The 25,504-nt window shown below is 36.8% G+C and overlaps 3 protein-coding genes across 3 annotated transcripts in view; 1 reads left to right on the forward strand and 2 right to left on the reverse strand.

Moving 5' to 3' along the window:
• The window catches only part of didum (dilute class unconventional myosin), a 57,659-nt gene extending 37,156 nt beyond the window's left edge, over positions 1–20,503 (reverse strand). Inside the window, exons 1-15 of the mRNA XM_073081405.1 lie at positions 20,287–20,503; positions 16,958–17,080; positions 16,122–16,237; positions 12,838–12,920; positions 9,801–9,923; positions 9,087–9,217; positions 8,441–8,660; positions 8,129–8,236; positions 7,250–7,380; positions 6,415–6,661; positions 4,640–4,776; positions 3,747–3,945; positions 2,513–2,739; positions 1,466–1,644; positions 229–309 (exon numbers count right to left, since the gene is read on the reverse strand). Coding sequence (XP_072937506.1) covers positions 229–309; positions 1,466–1,644; positions 2,513–2,739; positions 3,747–3,945; positions 4,640–4,776; positions 6,415–6,661; positions 7,250–7,380; positions 8,129–8,236; positions 8,441–8,660; positions 9,087–9,217; positions 9,801–9,923; positions 12,838–12,920; positions 16,122–16,237; positions 16,958–17,080; positions 20,287–20,313 — 2,132 coding nt within the window. The 5' untranslated portion in view covers positions 20,314–20,503. The remainder of the gene's footprint in view (positions 1–228; positions 310–1,465; positions 1,645–2,512; positions 2,740–3,746; positions 3,946–4,639; positions 4,777–6,414; positions 6,662–7,249; positions 7,381–8,128; positions 8,237–8,440; positions 8,661–9,086; positions 9,218–9,800; positions 9,924–12,837; positions 12,921–16,121; positions 16,238–16,957; positions 17,081–20,286) is intronic.
• Positions 20,092–25,368, forward strand: SIFa (SIFamide). Its single transcript, XM_073081406.1, has 4 exons — positions 20,092–20,420; positions 23,646–23,867; positions 24,307–24,434; positions 25,061–25,368. Exons 3-4 carry the CDS (start codon positions 24,314–24,316, stop codon positions 25,150–25,152), a joined length of 213 nt encoding a protein of 70 aa, XP_072937507.1. The 5' UTR covers positions 20,092–20,420; positions 23,646–23,867; positions 24,307–24,313; the 3' UTR covers positions 25,153–25,368.
• Positions 20,823–22,768, reverse strand: IMFa (IMFamide). The gene is made up of 3 exons (XM_073081404.1): positions 22,464–22,768; positions 21,697–21,832; positions 20,823–21,119 (listed from the first exon to the last, which is right to left on the reverse strand). The coding sequence occupies exons 1-3, from the start codon at positions 22,578–22,580 to the stop codon at positions 21,022–21,024; spliced, it is 351 nt and encodes a 116-aa protein (XP_072937505.1). The 5' UTR covers positions 22,581–22,768; the 3' UTR covers positions 20,823–21,021.
• Positions 25,369–25,504: the final 136 nt, after the last annotated feature.

Below are 25,504 nucleotides of genomic sequence, written 5' to 3' on the forward strand. Positions count from 1 at the left end.
CAAAATTAACTCAGTTATTATCAAAATCGGCCTCATAACTTGACTGCTCAAGTCAGGTCAGGTTAGGTTAGGTTACTAATAATAATATGTAAAAATATTAATTATTTTTACATATTATTATTAGTTTACATGTTTTGACATCAGAGTAATTGTCTGTAGCAAAGTTTGAAAAATGAAAATATAAGTCATTTAATGAAAATAAAAATTCCTAGAAAAAGACAAAATTACCTTGAAAAGAAGTCTTGATACAGCCATCTGGATGGGAACCCGGCAGCTGATATCCTAATCGTCTCCAACACACCACATGCTCTGAAATAAATGAAACACATACATGTTATTTTTTATTTCTTTTTTGTTTGACTCATCATCAACCCATTACTGTCCCACTGCTGGGCACGGGTCTCCTCTCAGAATGAGAAGGACTATGTTATAGTCCACCGCGCTGGACAAGTGCGTATTGGTAGACTTCACATACCTTTAAAAACATTTTTTTAAGATTTCTCAGGTATGCATGTGTCTTTACGATGTTTTCATTCACCGTTTAAGCAAGTGATAATTAATGTCTAATACGCACAACTTTGAAAAATTAGAGATGCGTGCCCGAGAGGAACCTCGGACTGCTCGATCACGAGGAGTTTCTTAACCACCAGGCCATCACTGGTTTTTATTTAACTCACTCACAAACTTCCAAACGAGCATGCAGTCCACCTGATGGTAACACTGTCGTATGGACATCTGTAAAATCCATATAGAGCAGCTTCTACCTGAAGCCGATCATGCGTTGCCACGCCTGAAGACTAACTTAGTCACCTCATTGCCACACTCGCCTTTCAAAATTCGTCGGTAACCCATTTTTTAATACTATAATTGATTGTACATTTTATTACTCACTTTTGTCTCATTTACCATAACTGTATTGTTTTTTTTAATTTGTATAGTGAATTGTAGTTTGTACCTATAATTGAGGTGTCACTCACCAATGTCAATCTAAACTTATAAGATATATAAGTGTTAACCTTGTTGGTACAACTTATGAATAAATAAATAAATTACTGTCCTGCAGCAGACACGAGTCTTTGAGAGTATGATGTGTTTAGTAGACAATAGTCCACGCTATCCTAGTGCGAATGTAGACCTCACACACCTTTGACATTTTTTTTATAAACACTTTCGAATGTAATTTTGCTCACAATGTTTCGACAGACCTCGCTCAATGCAATTCATAATCAATTTCTAATATACACAATGTGCATATAGCATGAAAAATTAGAGGTACTAGAGAAACCTTGGACCAACCGAATGTCAAGTCTCAAACTACAAGGCTACCTGCTTTCTAACATTGCTATTTTTTTGTTAATAGCACCATATAGGAATACTTCAGGATGCGTCCATTAAAAGTCTATAAACGTCTTATCTTCAACCAAAATCCTTTTAAAAATCAACTTATTTCACACGTCGGTCATACCTGAGCTGGTTGACCGCGCGAGCCGCGTCGAACTGGAACGGCCTCTTGGTGTCGTTGGGCTTGATGCACCTCACGTAGTGGGGCGTCGTGGCGGACAGCGTGGTCATCAGCGCCGCGAGGGAGGCTCTGAACTGGGCGCCCACTGTTTGCTTCTGGCCCGACGAGCGGCGGGGAGGTTGCTGTGAAAAAAGAAAAAGTAAGTCATAATTCTCACTCAGAAGACTTTCACACATTTTTTATATTATTTCACTAGGAAAAACAGTACCTTATTTAGAAGACATGAATAAAAGACCACTACAAACATTTTGAATGTAGAAAAAAAATATATTCAATAAATCGAGCTACAAAAAAAAATACAAATTAATAAAAAAAACTTATCACGTCTATTCCAAAGTCTGATCACTGATCTTGAAGTCTATTTTATTTATGTGTTATAATATTTTATCTTACCGTAATGCTATTTTTTATTATTCGTTCCATTAAAAAGACCATCGTCTACTCAAAAGACCAAACCTATTTTTAGGCAATTAATATTCTAGATCTTACCTTAAGACTCACCTTAATGTAAGACTACTTTATTAACTTGGGTCTACTGAAAAGACCATCGTCTACTGAGAAGACCAAAAACTACTCAAAAGACCAAGCGTATTTTTAGACAGTCACTCTTCTAATCTCACCGTGAGGCTGGTAACAGGTAGCGAGAGGGTAGTCCGTCGTCTGGAGGTGGAGGAGGATAAATTCGGTCTTCTAGAAAGACCGAAGTCTATTCAAAAGACCAAGGCCATTTTAAGGCATTTACTAATCTAAATCTTACATTAAGACTTACCTTAATGTAAGACCACTTTATTCATTGGGTCTACTGAAAAGACCATCGTCTACTGAAAAGACCAAGCACATTTTAGGCAATATCTATGCTAAATCTTACCTTTAGATACACTTAAATGAAAAACTGCTCTATTAATTGGGTCTACTGAAAATACCACCGTCTACTGAAAAGACCAAACATTTTTAGCATTTTCCACAATCAATCTATATTCTAAATCTCACCGTGAGGCTGGTAACAGGTAGCGAGGGGGTAGTCCGTCGTCTGGAGGGTGGTGGCAGGGTGTGGTGGTCCACCGGGCTCTCCGCGTCGAACATCGCGTGTATGAGGCGGCAACTGGTCGCCGTCTTCACACACTCCAGCTGTTCTTCTGACACTGTGTCTCTGTTCTTCTCGAGGAAACCACCGCATTGGTACTCCACGTTGTCCGCGAAGTGTTTTATTATGAAGGCTGCGGGTAAAAGAAAATATTTTTGAGTTGTTGGTTTTATTACCAAGGTAGTCATACAATTTGTTTTAGAGTTGATATTTATATTGCTGAGCAGAGTTTTCGACATCAGGTCGAGTCGCCGATTTAACCTTCAGAAAACGAGTGTCCTAAAGACCTATACGACGTAGTATCTCCCCCCCCCCCCCCACACACACACACACTGACCCCCTATATTCCACGAAGCCATGATCAGAACCCCTCGGAACTCTTCGTCCAACAAGGCCAGCTTCGCTGCCATATCATACCAAATTGTGAACCTAACACTGCCACCCACAACACATTCTAACTCCACAAAATACACACACACCAGAGATCCCCAGCCTCGGGTTCAGGAAGTGGGGAATACAAAGTCCTGTTCGCCTCTCGATACCGCTCCTGTACTTATCAGCGTTTACAAAATCCATGGCTTAAGAAATTGAAACCCTATAATATAAAGCCCTGCTCAATCGAATACGCCCCTCCTTCTACAAACACACACACACTGCCATCTTTCCACCCCCCTCTCTACTCACCAGCATTCCTAAAACTGGGCTTGAGGAAGTGCAGATACTTGGGGCACTTGTCTTATTGTACTTAGTTGTACTTGTAGTATTAGCGATAATAATCCCCCTCTTCGAACACATTTTAACACCCTACCCTACTAAAAAGCACTTTACTCCCCTCCCTCACTAATCAGCGCTTATATAACCTTCGGCTTCAGAAATTGAAGGTCACAAACCTCACACATACAATCAGCGCTCCCAAACCTCTGCTTCAAGAATTACGGGCTACAAAGTCCAGTTCTCCCATTTAATACAACCCCACCTTCGAACACTTTTACCCTCCTACCCCCCTCAAAACACACTTTACTCCCCTCCACCTATTTATCAGCGTTTTCCAACATAATCTTGAGGAAATTAATGCCATAAAACCCAATTCGACCAAATATCTCCCCTCCATCATTTTCACCTTTACCCCTCTCTACTCACCAGCGTTCCCAAACCTGGGCTTGAGGAAGTGCGGATACTTGGCGCACTTGTCATGCAGTTTCCCCACGAAACCGTGATCAGAACCCCGTGGAACCCTGCACTCCTCGTCCAACAGGGCCAGCACGCCCAGACGGTCTTCAATCAGGTCGATGCAAGGCTGGTTGTCGTAGAAGTCGATCATGCTCCAGGATATCTCCTCCTGTAGGAGAGGGAATCAATTATTGACACACTGCTGGGCACAGTACCCTACATGATGAGAAAGAGAGGCTATAGTACAACATGCAAATTTCAGGATATAATTTAATATGCAACCAAACATATTCAAAACAAATATTTAGTATGATTGATATTAAACTAAAATGAAAATTATAAATAGAAATATGTAACCATGAAGTGGATTGAATATAGACAAGATTGGACTACATCTTTTTATAATATAGGAGTAGCAGACGAGCATGCAGTCCACCTGATGGTAAGTTGCTATTGCCGCCCTTGGACATCTGTAATCAACCCCAGATATGATTACTGTGACCTGAGGTTGGCCAAAGCGGAACACAGTAGCGCTGAACAGCGTTGTTATTAGGCAGAAACAGGTGTGATGATAGTGACTCCAGAGTGGACTTAATAAAGATAATTACGAAAATGTAATAAAAAAATCTAAATTTATTTTACTTAAATTTGTTGGGTATCCATTATTATTAAACGTATGGATATTTATTAAGTTTTAATAACTATAAAAATTAAAATTACAATTAAAACTCTGTTGTGGCTTAGTACCCAAAACGCTAGAAGAACAACTTAATAAATAAATCTAAAGCCACCAAAACCTCCTTTGAATTAATTAATGAACGTGAAGAATGAAACATATCATATATTTAACAACACGAACTGACCTTAATATACTCATCCTGCTCCAACTTGAAGACGTGCGAGTTGAACTGCTGTTGGAGCTTCTCGTTCGCGTAGTTGATGCAAAACTGCTCGAACGAGTTGATCTCGAACGTTTCGAACCCGTAGATGTCCAGAACACCTGGGGATTGAAAATAACACCAAATAAATAGAGTGAATGAAATAAAGGTAGAACCCTCTGTGGTTCGACTCCGGCGGCACCATCGTCACACCTATTTCTGTTATAACAGCAGTGTTAAACGCTGCTGTGTTCTGGTGTGAAGGTTGTGGTAAGGGAGACATAGTTACTCTCTTTCGGGAAACATACTTTTTTTTATCTCGTGGACTCTCGCTTCTCTCTCACACTTTGGATAAGTGTCTCTCTCTCTCACGCTGCCTTGTAACACAAATATACCGCATGGATTGAACAAGCCGTATCGATTCAGCATTAAAATAAGCTAATCATTAACTTAGCAAATCCCGCACTTATACTAAGCTGCGCAATGCATTTCTCTATCTCCGTCTCTTTCTCGCCCTCTCTCTTTCTCTCTCTCTACCCTTCCCTATCTCTGTCCCCCTCTACTTCCCCTATGCCATTCGCTTTGTATCACTCTCTCTTTAGTCCATCCTATCTATCTCAACCTGTCCATCTTCTTTCTCTCCTTTTTCACCCTGTTTCTCACTCTTCCTCTCCCTCTAAACCTCCCTTTTCCTCCCCTTCTACTCACCGATGAAGTGTTTCTTATCGTGTCCAGTATGCAGCGCCCGGTTAACAGCCTGCACCAGCCACGCGAACAGCTCCCAATACATCCTCTTCGCTAGTGCATCCCTCGCGAACGCCGCCCTCTGGACGTCCATCCTGGACACTACCACCTCGTGAACTATCCTCTCTCTCTCACCCCCTTTTACACCCGCTGTTTCTCTCTCTTTCACCCTTCCTTGTAACACAAACCGTATCGATTCAGCGTTAAAATAAGCGAATCGTTAACTTAGCGAACTCCTCACTTATTTTGATAGTTCCATTACCTTCCGTCTCTTTCGCACCCTCCCTTTCTCTAAATACCCTTCCCTATTTCCGTCTCCCCTTTCCCTGTCTCCCTTTCCTTCTTCTATCCCTTTTGCTTTGCGTCGCTCCCTAGTCCATCTTATCTATCTCCCCCTGTCCTCCCTTCGTTTCTCTCCCTTCTCATCCAGTTTCTCTCACTCCCCACTCCCTCTAAACCTCCCTTTTCCTCCCCTTCTACTCACCGATGAAGTGTTTCTTATCGTGTCCAGTATGCAGCGCCCTGTTAACAGCCTGCACCAGCCACGCGAACAGCTCCCCATACATCCTCTTCGCTAGAGCATCTCTCGCGAAAGCCGCCCTCTGGACATCCATCCTGGACACTATCACCTCGTGGGCTATCCTCTATCTCTCTCACTCTTCACCCACTATCTCTCTCTATTTCACACTACTTTTTTAAAACAAACCGTATCGATTGAGCATTAAAATAAGCGAATCGTTAACTTAGCGAATTCCTCACTTATTTTGAGTTGACGCCGCATTACTCTCTCTCTCTCTGTCTCTTTCTAGTTCTCTCTCTTTCCCTCACCCTAACTTTCCCTACCCATTTGCCTAATCTCTGTCTCCCTGTACTTACCTTATTTCTTTTACTTTGCGTCATTCCCTCTCTTGTCCACCTTATCTATCTCCCCATCCCCCTACTCTTTCACTACCCGCTCACCTGTTTCTTCCTCTCTCTCACTCTTCAAATCTCTTTTTTTCTTCATTTTTACTCACCAATGAAGTGTTTCTTATCGTGTCCGGTATGCAGCGCCCTGTTTACAGCCTGCACCAGCCACGCGAACAGCTCCCCATACATCCTCTTCGCTAGAGCATCTCTCGCGAAAGCCGCCCTCTGGACATCCATCCTGGACACTATGACCTCATGGGCTGAGGCGATGCGGCGATGGGTGAGCCACCGGGAGAACTCCGGGCGGGATATACCCAGCAACGAGCATAGGGTTGCTAGGTGTTTGTCGTTAGGCTGGGGGGAAAAAGGACTAAAATTAGTCAACGATTCGTACTAACGCTAAAGTACGAACATGTAGGGAGTTAAAGATGAATATCCCTGTTATATTTCCATGACACACGTAATAATAATAGGGCACAGTAGTCTTTTTCATATAAAAAATTGTAAAAAATATATGTATTTAGAAATCGCACAATATCAAATAATTATTGATTAATTAATTATCATACCGCAATTTTATTATTCTATCGTGATGAATACTAAAACAAGACTTGAAATTCCAACCCCTAAGGGAATTAAATAAAAGAAACTTTATACATATATATATGTTGTATGTATCATAAGTAATTACCAGTAACGCCACCTATCTAACTTTGTTTGTAGTTTATTTGAATGCTACATTATGTATAATCTGTTGTCAATGCTTGTAGTCTGTGTCAATAAAAATGTCCACTCCCTGTGCATGTGCCACTGAGAACGTTGTTTTATTAAAAGGTTGTAGGTATGTTTTTAACATAAGGTACAAGGTAAGGTAGTCCTTTTATAATTAATTTTAAATAAATTTTCAATTTAACTACACATGTTACAAAGAATAAAACTCACATCAATATAAGCACCGTCCTGATTATCCTCGGGGTCCTCTCCGCTTGGGTCCGTGGTGAACTCCACGTTACCCAGGTGGAGTATAGTGGACAACACCGTGAACATGTTGTGTTGTTCCGTTTCTGATACACCTGTAACACACGTTAATCATTTATAATTTGATGACCCGCGTGGCAGAGCGGTCACCATAGCGGTTTGACGCACAGAGGGTCGGTTCGATCCCCGGCCACACAGATTTATAAATGATGAATTTAGATTTCTGTTTCTGGGTCTGGGTGTTTGTGTATTTATCTCTGTGTGTCCATGACACCTAGGATACAAGGAATCATATGTGTGGGGCTGTGGCTGTGGATAGCATTTTTTTTTAATAAACAAATAATGATATTAATAACAACACAAACTTAAATGTGGTAGAACTCTGAGTGGTTCGACTCCGGCGGCACCACCGCCACACCTATGTTTGTTATAACAGCAGTGTTAAGCGCTGCTGTGTTCTGGTTTGAAGCGTGTGGTAAGGGAGACAGACTTTTCCTAGGACGAGACAAATTAACTCTTATTTTTTTACAATATAGGAGTAGCACACGAGCATACCCTCCACCGAATGGTAAGTGGCTATGCCGCCTATGGACATCTGTAATCAACCCCAGATAGCATTAGATTCCCATCTGAGGTCGGCCACAAACGCGCCGCTACCCCTGAGAACTAAGTTAGAACGCCTTGAAAAAGTATGACTCCCTTACCACGCCCTTCAAACCAGAACACAGCAGCGCTTAACACTGCTGTTATGACAAACATAGGTGTGGCGTTGGTGCCGCCGGAGTCGAACCACAAAGGGTTCTACAACCTTCAGGTTAATTAAAGATACAATTTTTATCTTACCCAAGGTGGTTAAAGCAGCTCTGGTCTCGTTGAAGGCCTTGAAGTCATCCACACCGTCTATATCTGGACTTCCACCTTGGTTCAAATAGTGGAACGAGTCTTGGTGGTCTGAAATATAATAATAATATAAGAAACTCATAAATATATTTTTTTGTTTGTTTGTAGGTCATGCAAAAGCAAACGGCCAGACGGTTTTTAACTAATAAACTCATAAATATATTTGTCTGTTTGTTTGTTTGTAATGGATAGTTCCTCTCCCCAGCGCTCTGGTAGACCACCCTGGACCTGTCCAGCTGGATGCAATCCACTCACCAAGATGCAGATCCGGTAAAGTAGCAGCGGCGGCGCACAGCTGGTAGAAGATGTGGTAGTTCCTCTCCCCAGCGCTCTGGTAGACCACCCTGGACTTCTCCAGCAGGTAGGTCCGCATGCTGGCCCCCGATATCCTGTAGGTCGCGTCGAAGTGGATCTCGATGAACTTGCCGAAGCGCGAGGAGTTGTCGTTGCGTGTTGTTTTCGCGTTGCCTATGGCCTGGGAACAATATTAATAATGATGTTAAGTTTCTATCGTCGATTTGGTAACAGATAACATATGAGTGCATACTTAGCGTGGAACGAAGATATAACACAGAAATTATTTGTAGTTTGGCAAAGGTAAACTTCGACACGTACAAAAAATGTGTGTACTTATTTGCGCACGTTTTTTTTCTTATATAACTTCCTTTATTAATTTCTCTCTATCTTGCTCTCTTTTTTATTTCAGTATCGCTATCTCTCTGTCACACACACATACAGTGTCGTTTCCTATCTAACTCTCCCTCTCACATATACACAAAAACACACAGACACATGCAATCACATACACAAACTTTCCCTGCTACTGTTGTTTCCATCTCTCACTCTCTCTCCCTCCATCTCTCTCTCTCTCCCTCTCCCTCCCTCTCCCTCTCTCTCTCACCTCCATGATGGGGCTGGAGGCGAGCACCTTCCGCTCCACCTGCGTCTCGCTGGCGTTGCCGCCCACCGCCGCGAAGTAGCGCATCGCGTACTTAGCTGATACTGTCTTTCCGGCGCCTGATTCACCGCTCACTGAAGACATAATGATAGATAGATCACTGAAGATATAACGATGATTATTTACAAAAGTGCATAAATATCAGTTAGTAAATATATAAAAATCACGTTTTCAAAATAACTAATGATGGATGGATCTGAAGATAGTTTTTGTTTAATAATATAGGAAAAATAATTTGGTGTGCCTCCCGTTATTGTATAAGACTTATCCCAGAACAGAACAGACTTAAGGGCCCCCACAAAATAAATAAAAAAAATATCCAAATTTCGACTTATCAGCAACTTATACGTTTTATTTACAAATAGTCAGTTTTTCTCAATTTTACCGACAATATTTACACTAAGACTTTGTACTCTATTTTCATAATGTTTGCTGTTAATAATTGTTTTTTCCGTGTACAAAAACTTATAAATAATGAATAAAATAAATAATAATAAGAATGTAGTAGGTACCTGTAACATTTTTTGTGAAAATAGTTTTATTTCTTGGCAATAAATCTTGACGAAAAAAAATTATACCTATTATTCGAAAATAATTTGAGAGCTCGGCGACCTCGTTGCCCCAAGACCTCTAAATGCGACCTTGTATCCAACTCACCGATAATACTCTGGTCCCGTCTCTCCCTCTCGAGCTTGGTGTAAGCCTCCTCGGATACCGCGAATATATGAGGGTCGAGGTCTCCCATCGCCTGCCCACGGTACGCCATGATGGTTTCATCGCCTGAAACGTAAGTTTATTTATTTTATTTTATTGATTTGTTAATAGATGCACCAACGAAGTAATCACTGACAAATCCATTGTACAATTTATTTCTATATAAGCAGTAAGTGTCACTTCACTTATAGTGAAACGGCATGCAATAGAAAAACAAGTAAGAGCCAATAAAAAATACATAACAAAATTATAAATTAATTAAAAACATTAATATCTACAATTGAAATGTGACAAGAATATAAAATAACTACATAAATTCATAAAAAAAGATTATAACACAATATTAAATTGACTATGAGAATAATAAATTAATTATGAAAATTCAATATGACAACATATACAGAAATCTTATGAAATGGATATTACTCTGTCATAAACATACGCGTCTTTATTAATTATTATCAATCTATCCAATTTGCTATTAGATAGTGTCTTTTTTCATCATCATCGCGTTAATATTACTATCTGTGATCAATATATTTATCTATGCCATACAAAAAACTAATGTTATTAGAGAGTATATTTATTACAAGGCAGTGATAGCCTAGTGGTTTAGAAACTCAGGCTCTCGATCAAGGGGTTCGAGGTTCAAATCCCAGGCATGCAACTCTGAATTTTCAAAGTTATGTATGTACAAATTAATTATCACTTGCTAAACGGCGAATGAAAACATCGCGAGGAAACCTGCATACCTGCGAGATTTATAAAAAAATCTCAAAGGTATGTGAAGTCTACCAATACTTGTCCAGCGCGGCGGACTATGGCCTAATCCTTCTCATTCTGAGAGGAGACCCGTGCCCAGCAGTGAGACAGTAATGGGTTGATGATGATGATGATGATAGCAATTCTTAATTAACACTAGAAACAGACTCTCGTAAACCTATCTTATTAGACTATTACCTCTTTCTTTACTATGCTACAGTTTTGTGTTTTTTTAATTTCCATGTGACCCAAAATTTATAGCAGAGTCTATCAGCGTGTAGTTAAAAAAAGTTAGCGTGTAATTTGAGTAAATGTGCGTTTAAACATAGCCAAAAAGCCAAAGTATGAAGTTTAATTTTAACAAATTAGCATCTGGTCTTACCAAATCAACGAACCATTTGCGCTAGTCAGCGTGTAATTAGCATCGCAAGTGTAGAATGGGCTTAACTGCGTGTAGTTTGGACAAATAAGCGTTCAATTTATTCCAATAAGCGTTTAATTACGTATAAACTCCTTTGTATATATAAATAGTCATATCATTAAGACTATAAAAAAGATTTTCCTATTAAAGATATTTTTATAACCCCATGAAACTTTAGTCGTTTAAGTTGCAATCAGCTGGCACTAACCCAAGATTACGTCGTAAGCCAGGATGAATACTGCTTAATTATACTCTGTGTGCTTTCCAAAAATGTCTGGAAGTAGTCCAATAATAATTTGAATTTGGTATTCCGACATCCCGATGCTATGACAGTGATGCTCCAACTTTTCTGATCATTTTTGACAAATTTCATTTTTACAACGCTTTTATTAGATTAGTTTGTATGTACGTATGTATGTATGTAACGGAATCATTGAACTCGATTTTTACCCACTTTGAACGGTCCGATTAATTTCAAATTTTGAACTATTATCAATAACCAATGACAATACACGATTTTAATAATTTTATCCCATCCTCCTCATCAGGAACGTCAGGAATCAGGATTAACGATTTTACTTGTGCGATTTTAGCGTGGTTTTAGTTTTTAAAGTATAATTATTGTGTTTATTTTTCCTCGCGCTATTTTTTGCATGTTAAAGTAGGATGTTGGATTTTTAATAATAAAAAAAACCTAAAGATTAAAAAGGTTATTTAGTTTTCGAACTTACACACGGGCAGTTCCGTACCGCCAATTTTTCATTTTATTTTTTATTGTTTTATTGACGACCCGCGTGGCGGAGCGGCCACCATACCGGTCTGACGCGCAAAGAGTCCCGGGTTCGATCCCCGGCCAGACAGATATCTATATGATGAATTTAGATTTCTGTTTCTGGGTCTGGGTGTTTGTGTATTTGTCTATGTGTGTGTCCATGGCACCCACGACACAGGGAATCCTAGTGTGGGGCTGTGAGTGTAGAAAGCGTTTATTATTTATTGTTAGTATTTAATTTTGTAATCATAATAGAGATCATTTTGAAAAATCGCCGCAAAATATAGATTTGTTGTATGGCAATCTCTATCCATTATTTAAAAAGATTTTTAAATTTTAGTATTTGTCGTTATAGCGGCCACCGTTACGCATACATTGTAAAAAATCAAATATCTATCTATTACGGTTCAGGAGATAAAGCCCTTTGACAGACGGACAGACAGTGGAGGCTTAGTAACATGTTTTTAGGGTTCCTTTCCCAAAGGGTAAAAACGGAACCATATTACTAAGACTTCGCTGTCTGTCCGTCTGTCACAGGGCTCTATCTCTGGAACCGTAATAGAACCACTTGATTTTTTCCCAGAGGATACATAACGGTGGCCGCTATAACAACAAATACTAAAAATAAAATAAAGTTAAATATTAAACGGGGTCTCCATACAACAAACCGGTGTCTTTCGGCATTTCGATCTAACTATTAAACTGTACTAGGAAGACAGTTGAAATTTTTACAATCCGTTTACTACTATAACTGCTATTATAATAAATACAAATAAGAACCATAAAAAAAATATATAGTTATTTTAATTTTATTAATAATATTGTACGTTGTTTACGTATTATTCATCATCACCTCAACGCCATCTATTTTTGTGTCATATAACTAAGTATTGTTTAAAATAATAAAATAATAACAATAAGTAAAAATAATGAATGGTGGTACGGAAGCCTCCATATGCGAGTTCGACTCGTACTTGACGAAATATGCGCTTTGCGTACGGAACCCTAAAAAATAATATACTCACCATATATTGGTAATTCATAATAGGGGTTGATGGCGACCAGTACAATCCCGCAGTATGTATAGATGGCGTTACGGTCGCAAAACCTGGAAAAAGTAAATAATTACATTAGTTTCCGAATATTGAATAGATGATGAAGAAATTTTGCGATTTTTTTTTTGTATTATACAAGTAACAAATGAGCACGCAGTCCACCTGATGGTAAGTGGCTACTGCCGCCCATGGACATCTGTAATCAACCCCAGATAGGATTAGACATTCCTACCTGAGGTCGGCCACAGATGCGCCGCTACCCCGGAGGACTAAGCTGGAACGCCTCGGAAAAGTATGTCTCACTTACCACACCCTTCAAACCAGAACACAGCAGCGCTTAACACTGCTGTTATAACAGAAACAGCTGTGGCGGTGGTGCTGCCGGAGTCGAACCACAGAGTGTTCTACCTTCAAATAATGTATATAAATAATATGATGGTGATTATTGTCGTGGTGTACCTATAATATGGAATATGGTGAAGTATGGCCTTAAGCCGCTTGCTCCTAAAAACTGTAGAACAGCTGGTTTGAACATCATACTTCTTGTTTGAACAAATGGAATACTATAATGTAATCTTACTATTAGCATACAATATTAAAATATTATTTAAACTATTACTCACATACATAAATAAATCCGGATTATTTTTACGTACTACTCAATCTTATTTTTGTTAATGACTATTATTAGTCATCTTTATTTATTTAAAATTAAAGTACATAATTATAATTCAGTGGTCACGTGCCGGATATCCATATCCGTTATATACGATATGGATATCCGATCTGGGAGAAAATACCAAAACGATATAACAGCTAACCCAAACCATAGTCTACAATATTTTAATATTAAAATGATAATTAATTATTCAATGATAATGATGAAATGTTTAGGGTTTAAATAATATTTTTTGTTATTTTATTTTTTTATTGTTATTTTTTTTTTTGATAATATTTTTTATCTTTATTTTCATTATTTTAAGTACATAATATTATAAAAAGCCACGCTTTATGGCAAACGTAAAATTTAGAGGACCTTCCTCTTAACCTTTTTACCGACTTCAAAAAAATATATATTCGACCTCTCTATTTATATATATGTATGTAAGTTTGTGTGTCCGCGACTTCCATAATCAGCATTAACTCCTTTTCACACTTTAATTATAGAAAAAAGCAATATAAATAGTGATAAATGAAAAAGTCCTAAAAAATACACATAACATTCTCACACACATGCATTACTCATTTCATGAAGCGGACATTTAACACCCACTTAACATATCCTTATCTACCAAGTACTATGTATAAGTAGGTATATATAAAACCGCAAATTTTCCGAATGTGTCACTCCGGATTTCTGAGACAATCTGATAAGTAGCGATGCATTATTCCGACGAAAAATATAATCAATTAGTTTAATTGATAATTAATTGATATTTTCGTGATCTGAACCAATTGATCTATATACTTTAGTCGATAAATACTTAACACCAAGCGTAGATGGTAGAAGTATCTGGAGTTCGACTCTCGTACCACCGTAGTACCTATTCCTGCCTAACAACAGCAGTGTTCAGCGCTGCTGTGTTCTGGTTTGAAGGGTGTGGTAATGGAGACATACTTTTCCGAGGCGTTCCAGCTTAGTCTTCAGGTGTAGCGGCGCATCTCTGGCCGACCTCAATTGGGACTACATTATCTGGGGTTGATTACGTGTCCATGGGCAGCAGTAGCCAGTGACCATCAGATGGACTGTATGCTTCACGAGCTTTTGCCCGCGGCTTCGCTCGTGTTACGAAGTAATATTTTCATCCCCTATTTTATCCCCTTGGGGGTAGAATTGATCAAAATCCTTTCTTAGCGGATGCCTACGTCATTACATCTACCTGCATGCCAAATTTCAGCCCGATTCGTCCAGTGGTTTGGACTGTGCGTTGATAGATTACTATGTCAGTCAGTCACCTTTGAGTTATATATATTTAAGATTTCTACTCCAATATTATAAAAAAAAGATCCACATTAATATTAGATAGTAAGTTAATTTCAAAAAACTAAAAACCAGTTTCACACGCAAATTCATCAATTTCTGACTCACTAGAGAAATATGATATTGTAATAGGTACAGAATATACTAGATGAGCATTCGATTACAAAAATACTAGGAATATTGTAATAAAAACCGGTCAAATAAGTATACTCGTATGTCTAACTCGCGCGCCAAGTCTTACAATAATCTTTTAACATAAAAATTAAGATTCCTTTGTACTTAAAAATGTTTGTCTCCACAAAACTCGAAAAATAGTGGATGGATTGACTTGAAATTTCGACATATGGTTGCATTTCTGTATATGAATGTTTTTATATACTTTTCATTCCAGCATACCTACGGGAACAGGCACTTATACATACTTGCCTTATAATTTACATCAAATTGAGGCATAATGAAACATGGCGAAATGTTTACATATTTATTTTTTCATAGAAGTAACACACAAGCATGCAGTCCAAGTGCAACTGCTGTATGAACATCCATAATCAACCCCATATACAGGGTGAATCTCCATAATGTGCACATATTGAAACAGGTAAAATTAAACCGCATTTTGTCGACAAAAAAAAATAATAATAAAACAATTTTTGTTGGGTTTTACGACCTTTTGAAGTTTTTTTTTTTTGGGAATTGTGCACCTAAAGTAAATAAATCGCTATAACTTTTGAACTAAAAGAGTTATCATGTTCAAACAAAAATTACAATGAATGCTAATTATAGGCCGTACTGATCCATGAAAAATAAAAAACAAAAAAGTTTATCTTCCCAGAAAAAAATAGTCAGATTAGTGTGAAGAAAGCAATTTTTTTAGGTTAAATTTCCGTAATCGTGAATTTCCTCAAAATAATCTAGGCTTTTTATTTTATTTTTATTATTTAATGTAATTCTACGTCGCATTAGCTTTCAAACACTAAAAAAAGCATGCCTCTAACTTAAGTATAAATTTTACCTGGAAATTCACCCTGTATGTTTAGGGTCTTACCTGAGGCAGCCTACAGAGGCATTGCTACTCCTAAGATCTAACTTGGTACATCCCATATATATAAGTATGTCTCCCTTACCATACCCTTCAAACCAGAATACATCAGTACTTAACACTATATTTATAAGACAGAAATACTCGTAGTTACGGCGCTAGCGCCCTTAGAGACAAACAACAAAAGGATTTTACCACCACTAGAATTTAATAATTAAATAAATAAATACTCACCTAACTCTAAGATTATGTAGCACAGCCGGTTCATGCAGGTAAGACAGAGAAGTCAGATCATTTTGACCGATCAGCAGGGAAGGGTTACGTAACGGTGGCATGCGCTCATCTGCTATCTGTAATAAAATATACATTGAAATTGCTATAAAAGAAATACAATAACTAACCCTGCTAAGTCGTCAACAACCCATTACTGTCCCACTGCTGGGCACAGGTCTCCTCTCAGAATGAGAAGGATTACGCCATAGTCCACCGCTCTGGCCAAGTGCGTGTTGGTAGAGTTCACCTTGAAAACTGTTTTTATTGCTTTTTAAAGATTTCACTGGTATGCAGGTTTCCTCATGATGTTTGCCTTCACCGTTTAAGCAAGTAATACTCACTTTATAACTACACGAGCTTTTGCCCGCAGCTTCGCTCGCGTTACGAAGTAATATTATTAACTAAGAAGATTCATACAAACTTTCATCCCCTATTTTATCGCCTTGGGGATAGAATTGATCAAAATCCTTTCTTAGCGGATGCCTACGTCATAACATCTGCCTGCATGCCAAATTTCAGCCTGATCCGTCCAGTGGTTTGGGCTGTGCGTTGATAGATCACTATGTCAGTCAGTCACCTTTGAGTTATATAATTTAGATACTTAACATATATCAGTCACAACCTACATAATCCTGAAAACTATCTTATTTATAATTGTATTCAATACACATCTTTGAAAAACTCAGAAGGATGCACTGGGAATAAACCTTTCACCTCTCTATTAAGACACCTTATCCCTACCTTATATCCCTGGACTATACTTTTATATATGTGAACAAATAACAAAAGTGGATTACCTTAAGCTGCCTGATCTCTCCAGATTGGTCCAATTTGACAATGAGCACCCCTGATCGGTAGTCCGCTGTCACAGTGGCACTCTCCCACACCTTTATAGGGTGCTCCACCCAGATGCGGGCACCCTGTTATGAATATATACAAAGATTTAGTATTAGTAGTAGTCATCATCAACCCATTACTGTCCCACTGCTGGGCACGAGTCTCCTCTCAGAATGAGAAGGATTAGGCCATAGTCCACCGCGCTGGCCAAATATGTATTGGTAGACTACACATTCCTTTGAAAACTTTTGTTTTTTAAGAATTCTTAGGTATGCAGGTTTACTCATGATGTTTTCCTTCACCGTTTAAGCAAGTGATAATTAACTTCTAATACACACATAACTTTGAAAAATCATAGCGCGTCTGGGATCTGAACCTCAGACCCCTGGATCAAGAGGCCGCGTTTCTTAACCACTAGGCTATCACTGTTTTAGTAGAAGTAATACAAACACATAGATAATATTGTTGGTAAAAAAATAAAAAAGATGGTTTGGTATTTCTATTAAATTAGGTAGTAAGAAACAAGTGTACTGAGTTGGAAAACCTCTGGGTAGCACCCTCTTCTAACATAGACAATAATAACAATTTTTAATCTAGGAGTATTATAGTCAACTAGCTGACCCGGCAAACGTTGTGTTGCCATATAAATAAAAAAATGTTAAGGGTGAACAACCCTTATCAGTTTTGGTATGAAAAATAGATAGTAGCCGATTCTCAGACCTACTGAATATGTATATAAAATTTGGTGAAAATCGGTAAAGCCGATTCAGAGGAGGTAACTAACATTGTGACACGAGAATTTTATATATAAGATAATAATAATACTTAGCTGTTAAACTTTAAAATTTCTTTTTTAAAATAACTCAAGGGAGTTATATAGAGATTTTAAAGGAATATTGATTCTAAAACAGACATTATTTAGTAGGCATTAACTGGGAGGGAAAGTATTATCTACAAGTTATACTTTGTACATACATACATTCATACATACACACATACATACATGCATACATACATACATACATACATACGGCACCACCGCCACACCTATTTCTAAAGGTGGTAGAACCCTTTGTGGTTCGACTCCGGCGGCACCACCGCCACACCTATTTCTACCTAATAACAGCAGTGTTAAGCGCTGCTGTGTTCCGGTTTGAAGGGTGTGCTAAGGGAGACAGACTTTTCCGAGGCGTTCCAGCTTAGTCCTCAGGGGTAGCGGCGCATCCATGGCCGACCTCAGGTAGGAATATCTAATCCTATCTGGGGTTGATTACAGACGTCCATGGGCGGCAGTAGCCACTTACCATCAGGTGGACTGCATGCTCGTCTGCTACTCCTATATTATTAAAAAAAACATACATACATACATACAAGTGGTTGACATTTCCAACTAATTCCAATTGGTAGTAGTTGGAAATGTCAACTAACAATCAATATGAAACGGTGTGTGAAGGAGGATAAAAGTCTTTGTTTTTTAATTATTGACAGTGTCTGCTCTTCTATAGCCTTTACAGTTTTTTTGTAAAATTACTTTTTATCTTACAAAATACATGAACTTACTAACAAAATAAGGTTTAATTTTACAATTTTAGAAATATTCCTAGTACCACATTGAATATTCATGTATGTCTAGTATTATTTAGTTAGTGTTACTTTCCATTTCGGAATTGACCTTTTAAGATACCAGTTCACCTAGAATATAGGTCTTAAGGTTATAAATACCTATGTGAGAATGAAGTAGTATAATCCGTAAAACTGCTAGTCCGCTCTGAATATAGAAATGAATTGCATTGCCATAGCAAATTGTATGACTACTGCTCGTAACTTCAGAGCGGACTAGCAGTTTGGCGCGGACTATACCTATAATAAGTATAGCCTTAAGGAGTTTTGGGAGTCTGACACCTTGAATTCTTAAACAAATTGACTATCATTGTTATAGCCATATTAGTGTATTCAAACACCCTCAATCTCCTTCATTTGAAATGGTATTAAAAAATAATTTATATAAGCTGAAATAAGTGTGATGACATGGAAAGAAAACTTGTAAGAATTTACAATTGGACGTAGTTATGCAAAATGGATCCAACCCACAAAAACAGTTCTTAATAGTAAATAATACTATTACAAATGGAATCTCCACATCAAATTTCGTATATGCAAAAAATATTCAAGCTGCATGGTACATTTTTTCTTTTAAAATATACAGATATAAGTGATACCGACCATAAATTAAGCAATTTAAATCAAATCAAACATCTTTATTTGCCAAATAAGGTACAAAACTCTGGTGAAATCTGTCCTAAGATACAAGAATCCTCTTATTTTACCATTACGGCATGCAAAATTTATACTAAAAGACCTATTTTCTCAAAAGGTAATTTTTGTGGTTGGATCTATATTGGATAACTACATCCAATTTAAACCTCTATATGTGTATGCAATGTAGGTATTTTGTCTAGGATTTTTATTAGATCTGCTCTATTTTGAGTTGATTTCAGATGGACTGCAGTAACAACTTAACAAACTGCACACTAATATAAAAATGTAAGTTACATAATATTAAAAAAACTTTAACAATTGTATAAGCAATATGTAGTTAATGACTCATAATAATAAAAATGTGTTTAAGATTTGCACATACATAGAAAGTTTTAAAACATTTTTGTTATTTAATTTATAATTAATATCTCTAATAAGAGTCCAATAGGAATTTGACAATGTTATAAATATGACAAAATTCTTTCATAAAATTAATTTTATTGCAGTCAATTTGAGCATTGAGGTAACACAAATTTTAAAATATTGATATTCTACAAAAGCTTATCCGAAAATGAAAAAAATAATAATAATTAAAAGAATAAATTGTTTATATTTGTTTTTATAAATGAAATAAATGTCATATCAGTGTTTTAGGATTTCCGGAAATCTGGCATTTGCCATCCTCCATATTGCAGCAAAAAATATAAAAAAATATAATGACATCATCATTTAATTATAAGATTGTGATAATTGGATGAAAAGTGTGAATTATACCCAAAGTGGCAAGAAATTACATAGTTATAAATTATTCATAGCCATTACATCTGTTTATAATCATTGCAGTCAGTGACACAGATAGTGAGAGTGATCTAATCTTTTAATTTATAACACTGGCTGTATAATCATTATGACAACTAAATGGTATAAATTAAAAAGAAAACAAAAAGACAATTCGAAAAACAAATTCCGGATGCAATATGCACTTTTAAAAAAAGAATAGGGCAAAGTAAATGCATTTCGATAAAATTACCTTCGTGTAAAGTTCTTTCGTCGTCATATTGTTTTCGTTGGAGACAATTTATCAAATGTAAAAACTGTTGTCTTTTTTATTATTTCACCACGTGTTCAGAACTTCGAAAATCCATTTTAGAATAAATAATTAAGGTAGGTAGTTTCGAATTCTTATTTTTCTGATGCGAATTGCGAAACGTCACTGAAGTGTTATTGACATATGTCAAAATAAGATAATCTGCGATTTTGTAGTGTGTCTATCGATAGCTCTTCTTGAATGAGCTAAACATTATTGAGGAGAAATTTTCCCCTTCTACAAGAGTTACGTATTAATAAGTGAGCATTGTTTCTCCATAACAACTGGAGCAAAAAATCATCTGGCATTTTAACAATAGATTGAAAGTTTCGCTTATCAAAAGGTTCCCACGGGTGTTGCCATGTTGAAAAATTAACATATAGGTCAAGGACAACGTTCCGTTTTACATTATACTCTAAAAATCAATAAGTCAAATCAATGACATTTATTTTAAAGAGTCAAATGAAATTCCATTATTACCACTGAACGTTTTATTGCATAATAATAATCGCAGTCTATTTAAATAAACAAATCTCAAATCGCAATCTACATACAATTCTAAGTAAAGAATTACTTAAAAGCATTTTATTTTTTAATGCCGCGTATAAAACAGTACAATATGCTAATATTTTATTATCATGCCGTGTTCCAATAGCTGCTGTCATGTTCAAAGCCATATTATTTATTTTCTGGAGACGGGAACCAAGTTTGGCAGGCCTCTGTAGCGATCTCACAAAGAGCGGTGAATGCTTTGCTCCTGGAGTCATATTCTGTAACTGAAATAAAAAGTATTAAACATTACTTCTTGCGTACCACAGTGAGCTTCTGATTGATATCGGTCGGGTTTACAAATTGTGCCAGGTTCAATCTTTGCCCAGATAACTGTCGTAACAAAAAGAAATTCAACAACCGCTCCTACATATTTGTGTGGATTCAAGTGTTAGTCTTTTGTACATATCAAAACTATCACAAGTTGAATCTTAATATGCGCGCTACGAGTATAGCACGCAAAAAAAGATCCATCAGAGATTAATTTGTACATGTTTTTAATACAGCTAACACTGAAATATTAAACGTACAAGGCCTTTTGTTATTACGCAGATACGCGTCTTTAAACTTATCTTTTTCATTATTCGTATTATAATTTTTTTTTATCATTCTCAAGTCTTTAGAAATTACTTGCTGGACAAAAAACCACCTCTTGACGTAGATAGCCTCTGCTTGGCTGTGCTTATGGTGACGGCAGAGGATTTAAGTAAATGTCTAGCTAATAAAAACGAATATAATCCAACACCATACAATCTATATTTTTGTCTTGATGAAAATATAAGTATTTTATTTAAAAATTCTTACCAGTAGGTCCTCTCTTGCCAAACATGATGCCATTCATCGGTGCGTTCTTATAGTTGGCTTCGGCGAAGTCAAACGTGCATAAGAAGACAGTGACTGCTACGGCAGCGAAGATAATCCTTGTCATGGTGCTGATCATCTGAAAATGAAGATGAGAATTTTGAACATTTATGAAGACATTTTATGTCTCCTGAAAATTATCAGAGTTTTGTACATTACAAAATGAATTATCGGTAATTAGCATAGCAAACTACTATTCTAAATTGTAATATCTCAAATGCTTTTATTTTCGCATTTATTTACAGAAGTTTTAAGCATACAGTCCCTCTAATAAGGTGTTCACTGACGCTCAAAGAAATTTGTAACAATATAGAAATAGCAAATAATGGGCGCTTGGACTGCATACTGATAAGTAGCCACGGGCACCTATGGTCATTAATAATCAACACCAGATAAGACGACCTAACTGAGGTCGGTCACGGATGCGTTGTTACTGTTAAGGATCACGTTGGAACGCCTCAGATAACTGTGTCTCCCTGTGACAGTAAGGAACACTGCGGGAAGGCATACATTAATGCAGCGGGGGTGCCTCTGGAGTCAAACCACAAAGGTTTAACACTTTGAAACTAAAAAAAATGCCTAAAATAAAAACGCTTGTCAAGACTGGTTAAGCCACGGCTTCAAACTCACATTTCAAATACAGTTGCTACAGTGAAAAATATGGTAATACAGTCCAAAGATAAGCAACTTATAACGGTTTTAAAACATACCTTGTTGTATGTTTCTTGAGCTGGTAGCACTAGCGATGAGATACTGGTGACTGATGCCTGGAGAGGCTCCACCAGCCGTTTTATACCGCGAAAATGGAGCATGCCCATCCCGGTCATTCAATTAACGGATTATTGAATCTCGCCACATATTGAAGATCACTCAGGGGACTAAACTTTATTAGTGCATGATTACACGAGATTGAAACTTAAGTAAAGCACTTATTGGGTTAGCTACCAAGTAATTGAACAACTTATATTGTTCTTGGATATATTTAGCGAAACTTAGGAGTTTAAATCAATTAAAATATTGAAATTGCTTAAGTAAATTTTTCGTCAATGGTTCTAAAGTTATTTTGCATGATGTAAAACTATTTAAATGTAAAGTAACTTTTTTATCACGCTTTTATTAGCTTGACCTGTATGTATGTAATGGAATCTTTGAACTCGGTGTTTACCTACTTTGAATGGTCCAATTAATTTAACATTTTGAACATTTATGAAGAACCGATGACAATAAACGATTTTAATAATTTTATCCCATTCAACTCATTAGGATCGTCAGGAATCAGGTTTAGCGATTTTTCATGTGATTTTAGCGTGGTTTTTAGTTTGTAAGCTATAATTATTTTATTTAACAGAATTGTAGTAAGCGATTCAGCCGATCTGATGTATGATCACAGTCCTTTATGGCCATTGGTCACTCTATATATACTAAAATCCGGTCTCGTATTTGAGCCAAAGTATGAAACGCCTTTAAAAGTGAATTAGCTTTACCACATGCTTCAAATCACAACAGTTATTCGGTCAGCATCACTCAACACATGCCATAAGGAGTGTTTGAAGGCTTGTGGATTGACTTCAGAAACCTATTCCTGCTACAACTATTCCTGCTAGAAAACAGCAGTGTTAGATGATGCTGTGTTAGTTGATAAGAGGGAGATACTTATCCGAGGCGTTCCAACTTAGTCTTCAGGAGTAGCAACGCACCTGAGGACTACCTCAAATAGTACTGATAATCTTATCTGAAGTGTATTAAAGACGTCCATGGGCAGCGGTACATATAATCAGGTGGACTGCATGCTTGATTATAGTATAAAGCTGGCGCAGTGGCCATCGGGCCGACTTGCCATGCAATTTCAGCTGAAAAAAGATCGTTTTTATATCTAGTTTCATACATTCCAGTTTATAGCATGTTGTAGCTAGTATCCATAAGCCATTTGAAGCCTTTATTGAATTTATCCTGCAATATCTTCAATAATCAAGTCTTAATGAGATTATTGATAGTATTATGTTGATGCACTGACTCAAAGTATAAAATGCGACGAATTCTGGGATGTAGCATCAGTTCAGCTGAACCATCGAAGAAGTGTACATCTAGTAAAGAAGTTACCCAAAGATAATCATGTAAGTTATTTTTTTATTAATATCAATGATTCACATTTGGTTTTTCATGTTTTCTACTTTCAAAAACTCTGGTGTTTGGATTTAATATTTTGTGTATATTATATAAAACAATGACGTATATACTCCGCTTTAAAAATAAATCAAAGATAATAATTGTGAAGAGACCTATATTGTCCTCAAAGGAGTTTGAAGTAATGTATTATTTGCACTTTACCCACTCGTTCAACAGTTTAAGTTAACAGTCGTTAGGTGAATAAATAAAAAACTTTATTGATTTCTAAAAAACACCGGCAGGATATTCTACTATTGATAAGAATTCGTCATCATCTCCCATTCCACAAACTAGAAAACAGCAGTGATAAAGCATTATTTTACGAAAAAATACAGTATTACCCACAGTCGAATCACAAAGAGTTCTACCATCGTTAATTCTCCTCAGATCCAAGATGCGTGCCGCCATCGTCCTCTTCTGCGTCCTGATCGTGATCCTCAGCGTTCAGCAGAGCGAAGCCACTTACAAGAAGCCAATGTTTAACGGCTCCATTTTCGGCAAGAGAACCAGCATTGGTAAGATCTGCTCCAACTATTTCTTAGTAAAGAATAAAGAATATTGTTAAAGTCCTATGATTTGAATTTCTGTCTCCTTCTGACTTTTGGAAGTCATGTTCTTAGTAGAAATGGATTACGGCTATCCTCGCCGGTAAACAAAAAGTGAGGATAAATGAGATTGCCCAAGAACTCTGCATAAAATTATCAAAGACTAGCTGACCCGGCAAACTTTGTACCACCTCAAAATCTATTTATCAAATATATTTCATATAAAATATAGCCTATGTTACTCGTGGATAATGTAGCTTTCGAATGGTGAAAGAATTTTTAAAATCGGTCCAGTAGTTTTTGAGCCTATTCATTACAATCAAACAAACAAGTTTTCCTCTTTATAATATTAGTATAGATATGGAAGGATACATCAAAAGTGTATGAAGTTTAAATTAACAATATGACGTCGACCACATATCCTCTATTACGTATGATCTATTAAGAAAGGTTAGGTCTTATATACTTAACTTCTTTGCCCTTCAAACCAGACAAAGTTGAAATAAGTATGCATTAAGACAGTACTTAAATCAAATATAATTTATAACGTTTTGTTAAGTTTTTGAATTTTATAATGGTGTTTATTTATGTTTCAGAATATGATTCTACGAACAAGGCGTTATCAGCACTTTGTGAGATTACTACAGAGACCTGCCAAGCCTGGTACCAGACTTTGGAAAAGAAGTAAACTGAACAACAACGAAAACTGCATCTATTTAGATTGATGATGAATTCGATCATAATGCACTTTTGCCTAATTTCATAACAATGTTAATGTTTAACACTTAAAATTGTAGCAAGTTATCAACTATAGCATAGCTTTGATTATAGTGTGTCAAAATCAACTTATCAGTGATAAATATTTTCCTAGAAGTTTGTGTTCTTCTAAATCTTTAAACATTTTTATAATTATAATTATGTAACTGTCGATTTGAATTTAGTCGACAATTCAAATCGACAGTTACATAATTATAATTATGTAACTGTCGATTTGAATTTAGTCGTATGTTCTTTAAATACAAAATCTATGAGCTTTATCA

This window comes from Epargyreus clarus, unplaced genomic scaffold (assembly GCF_041222505.1).
Source record: "Epargyreus clarus isolate Ecla_fem2 unplaced genomic scaffold, WU_Ecla_fem_2.2 ptg000016l, whole genome shotgun sequence".
Lineage (NCBI taxonomy): Eukaryota > Metazoa > Arthropoda > Insecta > Lepidoptera > Hesperiidae > Epargyreus > Epargyreus clarus.

Excerpts from the sequence above, each read along its gene's own strand:
- IMFa (XM_073081404.1), bottom strand. The coding sequence starts at position 22,580 with ATGACCGGGATGGGCATGCTCCATTTTCGCGGTATAAAACGGCTGGTG. Across the intron at positions 21,833-22,463 it reads CTCAAGAAACATACAACAAG|ATGATCAGCACCATGACAAG; the intron begins GTATGTTTTAAA and ends CTTCATTTTCAG. Across the intron at positions 21,120-21,696 it reads TGGCAAGAGAGGACCTACTG|TTACAGAATATGACTCCAGG; the intron begins GTAAGAATTTTT and ends TTTTTATTTCAG.
- SIFa (XM_073081406.1), top strand. The coding sequence starts at position 24,314 with ATGCGTGCCGCCATCGTCCTCTTCTGCGTCCTGATCGTGATCCTCAGC. Across the intron at positions 24,435-25,060 it reads CGGCAAGAGAACCAGCATTG|AATATGATTCTACGAACAAG; the intron begins GTAAGATCTGCT and ends TTTATGTTTCAG.